The sequence below is a fragment of the Lepidochelys olivacea genome (assembly GCF_965140295.1).
Source record: "Lepidochelys olivacea isolate rLepOli2 genome assembly, chromosome: 3".
Classification (NCBI taxonomy): domain Eukaryota; kingdom Metazoa; phylum Chordata; order Testudines; family Cheloniidae; genus Lepidochelys; species Lepidochelys olivacea.
The window spans coordinates 208,692,348-208,705,090 of NC_140413.1; the positions used below are offsets into that span (position 1 = coordinate 208,692,348).

Sequence of the window (12,743 nt, forward strand, 5' to 3'; positions counted from 1 at the left end):
GCTCCTTTACACAAGTGAGCCTATGTTCTCCATTCTGTTATGCCTCTTGTCTGTATGATTCAGTTCATGCTATAATGTTCACCCTCTGCTTTGGGCTCTCCCGCCAACATAATGCTGTCCACCCCAGCACTTGGGTCGGTCTCACTTACGTCATTCAGGGGGGTGGTTTACGCCCACCCCTGAGTGACATAAGTTATACCGACATAAGTGGTAGCGTGTACAAGCTACCACGGTTGGTCTCTCACTGTGAGGCCGTGTAATCCCTCCACTGTTTCACTGGGCCCTGGCCAGAATTCTGCATGCACCCAGGCCTCAAACCCATGCCTGGAACTTCCTTCATGAAATTAGAGTTGTGGCTGTCCACGCGGATTGCCCCACACTGAACACACTGTATTCTTCTGTCCATCATTTGTTTCCCATTCGCTCAACAATAGTCTCTGTGACGTTGCATGCCATGTGTTTTATGGAAATATGCTTATGAGTGTGAATATGATGTAACTGGAATATGCTTTATGCAAAAGATCTCTTGTAAGGTATCATAACAAAGGTTATAACCTACTGAATATATTCCTCCTACTTGTATGCACGTATCATTCATGTATCTGAAGCTAGAAATATGAAGTATAACTGTGAGGTCCTATTGTAATTATGCAAAGTGTGGGCCATTAATGATCATTAATAGAATCGTGATGGCTCCCATTGACTAGGACAATTGGTTGTAAATGGTTTATTGACCTACAACCTTCCTGTGTACCTGTGGGCCAGCCAATGGGGAATGGAGACTAGGGGGTCTTACAGTGACATGTGACCATGTCACATGATACTAAAATCCATCTTAAATCTGGTACTTTTCCATTTAGAAGGAGGGGTGGGGACCAGGAGAGACAAAAGATTCCTGCCTTGTGCCAAAGCTAAAAAAGGGGGTGGAGCAGGACAAAGGAGGCAGCCAGTCATGAGAAAACCCCTGCTTGCCACCTGAGATGTCTGCTGGAACTAACAAGGACTGTACCAGGGCAAACGATTGGGCCCAGACCAGGAAGGAGTCTAGTCTGTGAAAGAAGCTTATTGGAACATCTCTGAGGGTGAGATATTACCTGTAATCAGTTTTTTAATGTATTAGGCTTACACTTGCGTGTTTTTGCTTTATTTTGCTTGGTGACTTACTTTGTTCTGTCTGTTATTACTTGAAACCACTTAAATCCTACTTTTTATACTTAATAAAATCACTTTTGTTTATTGATAAACCCAGAGTAAGTGATTAATACCTGGGAGAGCAAACAGCTGTGCTTATCTCTCAATTAGTGGTATAGAGGAAGGACAATTTATTAATTTATTCTGTATAAGCTTTATACAGCGTAAAACGATTTGGGGTTTGGATCCCATTGGGAACTGGGTGTCTGGGTGCTGGAGTTAGGTGACTGCTGAGCTGTTTTTAGTTAAAGCCTGCAGCTTTGGGGGTGTGGCACAGGTCTGTGCTACAGCAGGCTAGCATATCTGGCTCAACAAAGCAGGGTTCTGGAGTCCCAAGCTGGCAGGAAAAACTGGCTCAGAGGTAATTTCTCAGCACGTCAAGTGACAGTCCCAAGGGATCTCTGTGACCGAACCTGTCACAGTGGCGTAGTCGGCAGGATATGTGCACAGCTGATTGCTCCGAGACGCTGGTAGTGATTTTAAGTGAGTTTTAAGTGTGGTGGCTGGAGAACAGACAAAGTGGTTACTGATTTGTTATTTTCTGTTTGCTTATTTTGGGTAAGGGAAATAGGGACAGAAAAGTAAGCAAAATGAGTGAGAGTGAAGCTCAGAAGAAGCTAGAAGTGCACAGATTGCTGAGAAGGAAAATGAACACAAAAGGCAGACGGAATTAAGACAAGGAAATTGAGGCCCAGAAACAGGCTCAGAGGTAATTTCAGCACATCAGATGACAGTCCCAAGGGGATCTCTGTGACCGAACCGGTCATAGTCTCTTTTTTTTTTTTTAGTAACGTAAAGGCCATTTTGCCAGGTAGTTCTTGCTGTGGGTTCTCTCTCTTTACCTCTCAATCATCTCACTTTAAAACAACCTTTCCAGCATTTTGAGAAATTAAGTTGAGTGTTGTACTCCTGGCCCACACCTTCGGAAGCTGAGCTACAATCAGTTTTGCCAGCTCTAAGAGCAAAAGGCCCTTCAGGTACGTCTTTAGTGTGTACGCATTTTGCAGAAAATAGCTACCTGTGCTGATGTTGTTTAAGGGGCATGTGACAGGATGGCAGGTTCTAGGACTCGGCAGGAAAATGCAGGGCTACTCTGCTGACTCACCCTGGCAGTCAGATAGTCATAGCAGCTGGGTCTCACTAGCTCCAGCTCTGGTGGCTGAAAGGTGGAGAGTCTCCAAAGCAGGAGAGGGATTGGATGTCTTGCAGGAAGACTCTGGAAACAGGCAGCTCTGGGGAAAGCTTAGGTAAGGTTTGGTTTTGTTCAGGATAAAGGGGAACCCCAGGAGGTTTGCAATCTAACCAGCGTGAGCATTCTGAGGACTCTACCCGTTCACAGAAAGAAAGAATAGCGTAGTAAACTTCCATTTAACTCCCCTTCCACAGCCCACCATGATGCTGGGGTGGGTGGGGGCATATAATGAACATAAAATACTAAAAACTAAATAAATATTGGTCTCCATTTCCTTTCATGTCATTCCCCAGCACCAGACTCTCTGATACTTCCTCCTGCATCCTGTTTGGCACAGTCTACTTTCAAGCACTAGATTATGAAATTTACTCTGAGGAACTGGCTTTGACACCCAATTATTGCACTAATGGCCTGAGATGGGACAGTCGTCAAGGCACATATTCCCTTTGCTTGTTTTCCTTGAAGCAGAAAACGCCATCTCTGATTCACATAGGAGGAGTGTCAGTCTACCGTGGTTAGGCAAACCCTGTCTTTTGTTTTCATTCCATCTCCATGTTTTTAGCCATTCAATCCTGTGTTTGTTGTGTTTGCTGCTGTCTGGGTAACTCCCTGCCGGCACCCCCAAGGAGACAGGAACCCCGTAACTTCAAAGGAGAGGGGCTAAAGGGTGAAGGCTTCCTGGAAACTAGACCACCAACTCACTCTCAGTCAAGAAACTTGGACAGAGGGGGGTTAGGGGAAAATCAGTTGAATTCAATGGGATTATAATAGAATAATGCAAACTCTTATCAGTTTGTCTGAATGTGTTAGGGGCTGCCTGTGGTGATTAATGGGGTCTCAGTGAAGGCAGGCAGGCCCCAGAATGGACATGCCTTAAAGTCATATTCCAGCTCAGAGCATCTTGCTGGCACAGCCTCTCCACAGAGCCAGTGTGGTGTTGCTGCTGTTCGGTTCACAAGACAAATTTCCTTCCCGGTGGCCGACTTGGGCAGTTAGAGAGTGGGGGTGAAGGGCTGTTTGGGTGAGTTGGTGTGACGGGAGGTGTGCGTGGTGAGAGTAGGACCAAAGTAGAATGACTGGCTTGAGAAGACAGCCAAAGCTTTTGTAGGGGGACGGAACACACAGACAGATGTCAGTCTCATCAAGTGGTTGGCCGGAAAAGACCATGTGGGGTGAGATGACACTTCTCCACCTCATGGGGCCCTTGAAGTGCTGTGATCTGAGGGGGAGGGGGTCAGAAAAATTGAGAGCTTGTATCTGAAAAATGGTGGTTGTCAGTGAAACAGAACAGGAGTTGTCAGATCGGATCAGACCTGAGCTCCATGAAGTCACTCTTCTGTCTCGGGCAGTGGCCACCCTCAGCAATCAACCCAAACTGCCCCACAATAACAAGTCAATCAGCCAACCAGCTCAAACCCCCTATCCAAGCACAGCTTTGACCCCAAAAAGGGGGGAGGGCCAGAGTCTCCATGGAGGCCCCTGGGGACTTCACTGTTGCTATTGGTTTTACATGGAAGATGACCAGATACTATGGAGATGGGCGGCAGTGTGATATCTTAAACCCAACTGGAAGGTGCAAGAAGCCCCACAGGAACAGCTGGATAATCTCACCCCAGGAAGGTCTCATCCTTGTCTCTAATGGTTAGAAATTGGTTTAAGCCCTGAAGCAGGACGATCAATCTCCTTCCCAGAAATACTGGTAACATTCGCTGTGCTAACTCTGGATAGTCTTGTTACCAAGGGAATGTCCAGCCCTGCTCAAATATCAGTACAGCCACCATGGTGCAGAGACCCATGATAAACATGCTCCAGTCTAATAGCTGGCATAAGCGCAGAGTGTTCATACCAAGGGTGACTCCCTGGCAATTTGACGTGGCTCAGACATAACTGTGCCCTTACGCTAAACAGGATTTTATTCTGTGCTGCTTTGGTTTGATTTTCTAACACACTTTACTGACGACACCAGCACTGGTACAGGCTATAACAACGAATACCATGAGGGAAGTCTCTGTGTAGACTTCTACACTTGGTAATTCCCCACCACCTGACACACACACCTAATAGAAACTCCTGAATGCAGAGTCCATAGGGGCTGCTGGAGCCCCCCCTCCAGGCAGGACATGGTTGGAGCCGGGGGGGCGTATCAGATAAGGGAGGAGCATCCCCACAACTGCCCCAGTTCTGCCTTCTCTGCAGTAGTGACCGGTGGGACCTAGCTGCTACCCATAGTCTGCTTAGCCAGACTGGCCCAAAGCAGTGGGAAGCCACTCACTGAACCATAGCTTGGGCTCTCAGGCTTTCAGGCCCTGAGCCCAGCAGGCTCCACCCCACCTTCAGGGTAGAAGCACTTTAGGCCAAAGCCTGGGACTTTCAGGATGAGTTAGGCTGGGGTTCTGTGGAGAGGCAGCGTGGCTGCCAGCGTGTATGGATATAAGAGGCTCTGAAGCCAAAAGGTGCGACAGTGGGCTGCCAGCCAAACAGATTATTGGAGCTCGCCAAGGTCTGATCCTGGGAGAATGAGCAACCTATTCAATGGCAAAGCCAGGAGTGCTCAGCCGGAAGCTTAATGGGATCTAGGTGGGACGTACATCTCTGGAGCTTGCTCTGCACTCATGGCTGAGCCCAAACCATGCATTACTAAGCAAGAGGGCTGGATATGCCACACACATCGAGGAGAGCAAGTTACTTCCCCTCTCCCCGACTCTGAGCAACCACCCTCAGCCCCCTACTCAGAAATATGAAAGGGACAATATGCACAGAGACAAAGCCAGGCAGGGGAAGGAACAATGCTCCTGGCAGGGGTGACAGCCCAGCGTCTTGGTGAACCACATTACACTCAGTGTATTGGGAGAACAATGTCCTCTTCAGACACCCGCTGCCGTGCGAACAAACAACTCTAAAGAATATGCCCAGCTCTATTCCCCAGACTAGGCCAGACAAAGACATGAATGGAATTGTTCTACTGGGCGGGGAGGGAGGCCACCAGCTCAGACAGCTCTAGCCTCCCACCTGCTTGGCCCAAGCACATCGTGGAAAACCGTTAGCATGGAAAAAACCCACATTTCTCAGACAATAGCAAGATGCCTCCATTTCCTGCTCAAACACAATCCGTCCCCACCCCCACCCAGCCTGAGAAGCAGTCCCAATATATGTCAAAACAAAACAACAAAACCCCTTTCCTTGCCTGAGTGGAAGCAGAGTTGGAAAAGGTGTCACTTACTGGCCGGACTTCGCCGTTGGTGTTGGTGTACTGCCGGGCCAGACCAAAGTCTAACATGTAGCATTTCCTGTAGGTTGAAGGCAGGCGACCCATGGCAAAGTTGGACTGGCCAAAAGGAAAAGAATAAAATAATCAGTTTGGATAGCAGCAGCCATTATCACACAAAACTCGGTACTCTCCCGACCACCCCACCGAGAGATGCCTCAGGCAGGAACACAGTGCATGTCAAGGCAGCACCATGAGTTCCCAGTTTATTTGCTAACATGTTTGGTTCCCCCAGGCAGAGAAAGTCAGAGGCTCAAAGTGAGTCCCAAGGAGTAGAGAAGCAACCCTGCAGTGAACAGGGTTCAAGGCTCCCCCACCTAAAATTCAGTTTGAAGACAGGTGGTGTGACACCTCTACCTTGGTGGGTCTTGCGCTTATCGGCGGATTTGCTCGCCTTGGAGCTTCACGGTAGCCCTCAGTTTGGCCGTTTTTGTGAACCCCCAGTCCAGGTCAACTCCTCCTGTGTCTGACCAGGAGCTGGGAGGTTTCAGGGGAATCCGGGCTCACCCTCTACTCTGGGTTCCAGCCCAGGGCCCTGTGAAATGCAGCTGTCTAGAGTGCCTCCTGGAATAGCTGTGTGACAGCTACAACTCCCTGGGCTACTTCCCCACGGCCTCCTCCCAACACCTTCTTTATCCTCACCATAGGACCTTCCTCCTGGTGTCTGATAATGCTTGTACTCCTCAGTCCAACAGTCTGTGTTCTCTCTCAGCTCCTAGTGCCTCTTGCTCCCAGCTCCTTACACGCACACCACAAACTGAATTGAGCTCCTTTTTAAAACCCAGGTGCCCTGATTAGCCTGCCTTAATTGATTCTAGCAGCTTCTTGATTGGCTGCAGGTGTTCTAATCAGCCTGTCTGTCTTAATTGTCTCCAGAAGGTTCCTGATTGCTCTGGAACCTTCCCTGTCACCTTACCCAAGGAAAAGGGACCTACTTAATCTGGGGCTAATATAACTGCCTTCTATCACTCTCCTGTAGCCATTTGGCCTGACCCTGTCACAGTGGCTACGGATTATCCAGATAATAACCACAAAACCAGAGTGCGTGTTATCTCAGCAAAACTTTGGCAGCTATGGGAAATATATATACTCCACATCCTGAGCTCTGTAGTGAACAAGGAGCATCCCCATTCAGCCTGGGGTTACTATGGGCAGAAAGTGCTTGCCGTTCTTCTTCATGTTATAGTTACTAGAGCACACTATGCTGCACATAACTCTGCCATGCTGGGTCTGATTCTCAGCTGGAGTAAACAGGCACAGCAAGTCAATGGCAGGACACTGACCTACACCAGCTGAGAATTCGGCCCTGTCACACCTCCCAGCTGAGATGGATCGGCTAGGGAGAAAGCAGCCAGGAGCAGAGAGGCCCTGGCAGGAAGTCCCAAGGTCAAGGTGGGGAGACCTACAGGAAAGAGCTTGGCTCCTACAGGAGGTTCTGGAGTAGGCTCTGACTCTCAGGCAAGTGGTCTATAGAGCAGAAACTTGTAGGGAACAGACAGCCCCTGCAGAAGGCCTCAGGTTAGGGGAAGGGAGTGTGGATATGGAATGTGTGTTACCCGCTGAAGTCCTAAGAAGAGGGCTGACCCTGACTCTGGGTGGGGCATCACTCCTCCCTAGGCGGAGGAGCCAGGCTATTGTCTTTTCGCCTTCTGCTTGCACTCAGCACAGAGAGCTCCCCAGAAGCCAACACAAGGTCCCCTGCACCTCTGGTCTGTTTGCCAGGACATGCAGATACCCCTGCTTGTGAAATAATGGCTCCGGAAAGGGGGTTTACTTTAGCAAAGACAAATGCATGACATGACCTTTCTGAACCTATGTAACAGCTGCTTAGCAGTGATGGGCTGGATTCCAGAATAATACTTGGAGGCAGCCTGCCCCCAGAATCTGACCTGACTGGGGGGCAGCATGACACCAGAGCCACAGACCCACTGTGGAGTGGAGTGGCCTCTTCTAGAGAGGGGTGGCTGGGGAGTACGTCACTCTACTCCTCTCTTGCATGTCGACTGGGGCTACACAGTAGTCTCTGCCAGCCAAGACTTCCCACTGTCCCAGCCATCGGGATGACTCTTGACTCAATCTTAAAGTTGACAAATTCTTTGAAAACTACCTACCGGCTTGATATCCCGGTGCAGGAATCCCACAGAGTGAATGGCTTCTATGGATTCTAGAATCTGCTTGCCCAATCGCAGGGTTGTGCTCAGCGTAAAAGTCCCCCGAGGCTGGCTTCTTCTGAGGTCTGCAAGGTTCCGGCCCTGAAACAATTAATACGGCGTGTACCCCAACACCTCCACGCACCATTTGCTACATTTAATCCACACCCAGACAGAGAATGCTTTACAGCACCAAGGCTTAACACACACACTCCCCTCCCTATCCCCACCCAATCAGAGATGTGCGCACACCTAGGTCTGAGTTATTTCTTGGATTTCATTTTCCAGTGAATTACTTGCTGATAAAAAGGTGCCAGACTGACAGCTCTGGAAGCCGAAGAACCCCATTTACCTGTCTTCACACCAGGCCTGGGAAGGACAGTAGCAGAGCAGACTTCACAGAGACCGAGATACAGTGCTGAATACAGATGGTTCCCATTTCAGTGTCCCAACCTATTCAGCCCTGGGCTGGAAGCTCAACAGAAAGGCCAGAGAGTCAGCCAGTCACAAGGGTGGTCAATGAGCTAAGCGCCCATTGGCTGTTAACGCCTTTTGGAACCAATTCCATTAGGAGCCCCCCGCAAGACACCCGCTCCTCTGGGTGTGAGCTTCATGTAAGTATTTTCATGCAAGTCCAGGCATAGCAACGCTCTTGTATTAAGAAGCAGACCAGATACAGAGTTGCTAGAGTGCAATTTTTCCTGGCGAGATTATTTTTTTCCTCATGAGTAAGTGGTAATTTAACCTCTTCCTCAGTTCATTTCAGAGTCTAAGTAAAGGCTATCAGTTCAGCAGAATACTGAACTACGACCACTACATTAAATTCATGTAAGCACACATGTGAGAACCAGGTCACAGGCCTCAATGAGCCCCCAGAAATGATGAGCTTTCTTCTTGTGTGCCAGAAACCACACGCACAGGCTTTCCCACTCCGCCCCTTCTCCCTCTGCCCTGCCTTCATTCATGCATTCCCTCGCCTTTTCTCTTATAGACTCACCTCCCGCTTCACTCCGCACCCAGCAACAGTTGTCTTCACTCCACCAAAGTCATGTCCACCCATCTATGTCCACTCCACTGCTGTCCCATCTCCTCATCCACATCCCTCACTTCCCCACTCCACCACAGTCGCGTCCCCTGAACTGCTTCCCCCACCTTCACTCCATGACCACGTCCAAACTAGGAGAAACAGCTGTTTTCAGATGGAATCACTAATGCACTGTAAAATCCCAGCACAGACATGGCAAGCTGCAGATCTGCCTCCATACCACTCTTTGCAGCAAACTATGGCCCCTGCCCGTGTCCAGACTAGCTAACCAGAATGGTCCCTTCTGGCCAGAAATTCCACCCCACAGTCTAGTCACCCCTCAGCATGCCTGTCCACACAGGGGACATTCCCCCACATGGAGGACTAACTGGTGTTAACCCTGCTGGTGCTGCCGTGTGGAGCAGACATTGCAGCCCGGCTTGTTGGCATTGCCCCAGGCCCCAGTTTCAGGAATGTGCTGCCAGGCTGCATGGTTGGTGTTTGGTTTTGCCTCTTTCTGTTCTGTGACCTGGTCCTTTGCACACGGAACCTAAACTCACCAGTACCCTTTCCCTGCCATAATGCAATGCAAGCGCCCACCCACCAGCTTCGCAGCTTTGCCTGTTACCTGCGTTCTGGATCGTTTTCCCTCAGAGATTAGGTGTACGATTCCTGGCTATATCTCAGCATTTATCACCCACATTTCTAACCTTTGCCTTGATTTAAAAAAAAAAAAAAAAAAAAAACAAGCAAATCCAGCCCCGAGTGGTTAAAAATCACGAGTCAGACCCCAAAGGATAAAAAAAAATAAAATATAAAAACCATAAGATGGGCTTAAAAGTCATGAGGTTTTCAAACAAGAAGGAAGCACGCCATGCTCTCAGTGCTGTCAGGACAGGCCACCATTCCCAGTTTGTGCGTGATCATTTCAGGTTCACAATTCACCCTCACTGCACACTCAAATGACTGCCCTTCTACTCTCATATCCCCTGGGTTAAGGGAGCTGCCATCCTATCCCCCACCCAGCCACCTTCCCTGCTCCATCCAGTGTCCTGCCTCACTCATATCCTCCCCCACAACATCCTATCCCCCCCCCCAACCCTCTTCATTTACCCACCCCTATAGCTTCTACCCCTTACATTCTCCTGCTCTGCCCCACACTCCTCTGCACCTTTATCATTCCCCCACTTACACCCAATCTTCCTCTTTATGGCCCCACTCTCCCTCTAACCTCCACACAGCCTTCTGTCTCCTCCCAAGATCCCTTCCACCCCCGAAGTCTCCCTCCTGCATGCCATATTCTCCTGACTCTTCACCATTTCCTAACCAGAATTCAGGAGTTGGCCATCTTCCCAAAGGGAAGGCTGGCTTCAATCCCACTGAATCTATGGAAAATAGTGGCCATCTTTACTAGGGGCTGCATCACTTCCACCTGCAAACTGCACAGGGCTGTGGCAGCTATTTTGACTCAGAGCATGCCCTAACTTCAGTCCCACGGGCCGTAATGAGACCAGTGTCCGTTTTTAACAGGGGCAGCGATTCACAAGAAGTCAGCGGGAAAAAATCAGGGGCAGCTTTAAAAGAAGAGCAGCTACTGTGTGACTTGATCAAATCCCAAGAGCTGGCAACTCTGTCAGCTGATTGCGTCTCCTCACTGTGGCAGTCCTGGCAGTCCACGAGTGCCCCCTAGCAAACACACAGCTTCTTTCCTTCTCAGGGCTCCCACAGCAAAAATTCAAATAGCAATGAGTGCACCACAAGGCAGGGGCTCTACAGGAGCACAGCTCCCCAGCCAAAACCTCCTCCAGGCTCTAGGAGCCAGGAAGGGGTGCAGATCTGAACTGCAGCCACGCTCCTTTGGGCCACCTGCTCTCTTTTACCTTTCCATTTGAGCCCTAATGGCTGACGTTGTCTCATTCCTTTTTCTCTTTACACTACCTGAGTCAGCACCGACATAGATAGAGTTCTCTGCAAGTGCTAGGCCAGGAGTGGATTGGGAGTAGACGCTGTACTTGAAAAAGACCGAAGGAGACTAAAGATTGCAAGGTAAACTGCCTAATAAAGTAAACCCTGCTTTTAGGAGTTGAAATATACTAGGTGCAACTGACTACTTGTTGCTGTTTTGATTTGGGGCAGATACAATTGCTATCTGGAAAGTTACATCCTCTCACTTGCTGGCTAAGGTAGAGTTTAGGGGCATACATATCACCTTCAACATGTATTTTTTCTCTGGGAATGCTACCTTAAGTATGAAATTTCCCTCTCAGAACCTTTTGTAGCTGCTTCCTCTCCTGTTACATACTGTCATTATGTGAGCTTTTTTACAGATATAAAACCACAGGTCATTCAGGGGCCCTGTTCTAATCCTCATGAATAGCTTTAAAGACAATTTAATGAAAGCTAAGGATGGACTATGTATCCAAATCACAGGGTTCTATTTATCCTTGTCTTCTGAACTCTGCCTATGCCTTTTTTGACGGTCCAACAAAAAGTGGATTTTGAGATGTGTAATCCTTTTGATAAAGCACTCTCCAGGTAATCTTCAGCATCAGGGAAGGCTATCAACTAATCAAAAGCACCTAGGAAAAGAATTCCTTTGGCAGAAGGCCAAACTGTGTTACTGAAAACGTTCGGAGGACCTACGATAAACACAGGAATTATTTGCGGTGTGCTGATAACACTGTATTATAGAACCCTGTTATCTCTACCCCTCAGAAACATATGAAATGTCACGGACATAGAAAGGATGAGTCAAGCCAAGTTCACGAAGGAATGGGGCTAGAAAGGATTGCAGGTGCTTCCTGGGGACTTGTGCCTACAGGCTCCCTACAGATCACACCCAAACCCAATGAAATACCCTGGGTCTCCATCCATGCCCCTCCCAGAACCAAGTCACTAAGGAAGCATTAAGGGTTTGGCTGCACCTGGCTCTCTAGCCTTTTCTTTTTCTCGGTCTGTGTGAGTTAAGAACAGGGAGCACAGCTTTTTTATCCACTCCGAATGTTCTGGCTTTGTGGAGTGCAGCCAGAGCTGTCCTGTTACCAGAATGTTGTTTCTGGGGCCTCTCGTGTCCTCATTTTATACTACTGGAATCATGGGGGATCTTTTTAAGAAAAAGCCAAAAAAACTGCACACTTCGAAGGCTGCCTTGTTGACCCACAATCTTCCCATGGCAGGTGAGGGAGACAAAGGCATGGTCTCAGGTCAATAAAGCTACCCAGGGGCATGGAAAGCCATGGTGGTCCAGGATGGCCTCAAAGGAAGCTACGAAACAGGAGCAGCTCTGCAAAAGTCTGGGAGGCAGCAGTGAAACTGAAGTGCCCTGATTATATCAGCAACACCGAACTGGTCGAGAAGCAGCTGCAAGGAGCATCGCTCCAAAGTAGCAACAGTCAGAAGGAGAGCCTGAGTATTGCTGGTCTAACGAGAAAGTCCCCTGCAGTGCCAGGGAATTGGGGGTCCTGCAGAGCGTCCCAGGAGAGGCAGTGAGACGGCAGCTCTGGAGCAGCCCCATGAGAGTTGATTTTGACAAGCAATGGAGAAACTTCTGGGATTAAAAGTTACTCCATGTCCCATTGTCTTTGGGGGCTTGTACAGGTGGAAGTGGGGCAGAATTGGGTCTTGCAATTACATCTTAAGAGAATTCTGTAGAGGCTCTCAGGCCGCAGTTACTCATGTACAGCTGTGTTGGCTCTGCAGGGCTAGCACGGGTTAGAAGGTTAAAATTGCTACTACTAAAAGCAGCAGGAACGACTTTGGAGGTCCGCAGGAACAGACAAGGAAAGTTAGAAGGTGCTGGTTTTTTAGGCCCACTCTTCAGAACCTGTTGACGGCTGTTCCAGGAGGGTCCAATGCGGCCCATGGAGCAGCCAAGGAGGCACATTTTCAGCCTGGCCTCCATGGATTTCACTGTCCTTTTGA

At 49.0% G+C, this 12,743-nt stretch overlaps 1 protein-coding gene across 1 annotated transcript in view; it reads right to left on the reverse strand.

The window, feature by feature from the left end:
- The window catches only part of TTBK1 (tau tubulin kinase 1), a 127,425-nt gene that overhangs the window by 69,438 nt on the left and 45,244 nt on the right, over window positions 1-12,743 (reverse strand). The window contains exons 4-5 of the mRNA XM_084622731.1: window positions 7,760-7,900; window positions 5,604-5,708 (exon numbers count right to left, since the gene is read on the reverse strand). Coding sequence (XP_084478857.1) covers window positions 5,604-5,708; window positions 7,760-7,900 — 246 coding nt within the window. The remainder of the gene's footprint in view (window positions 1-5,603; window positions 5,709-7,759; window positions 7,901-12,743) is intronic.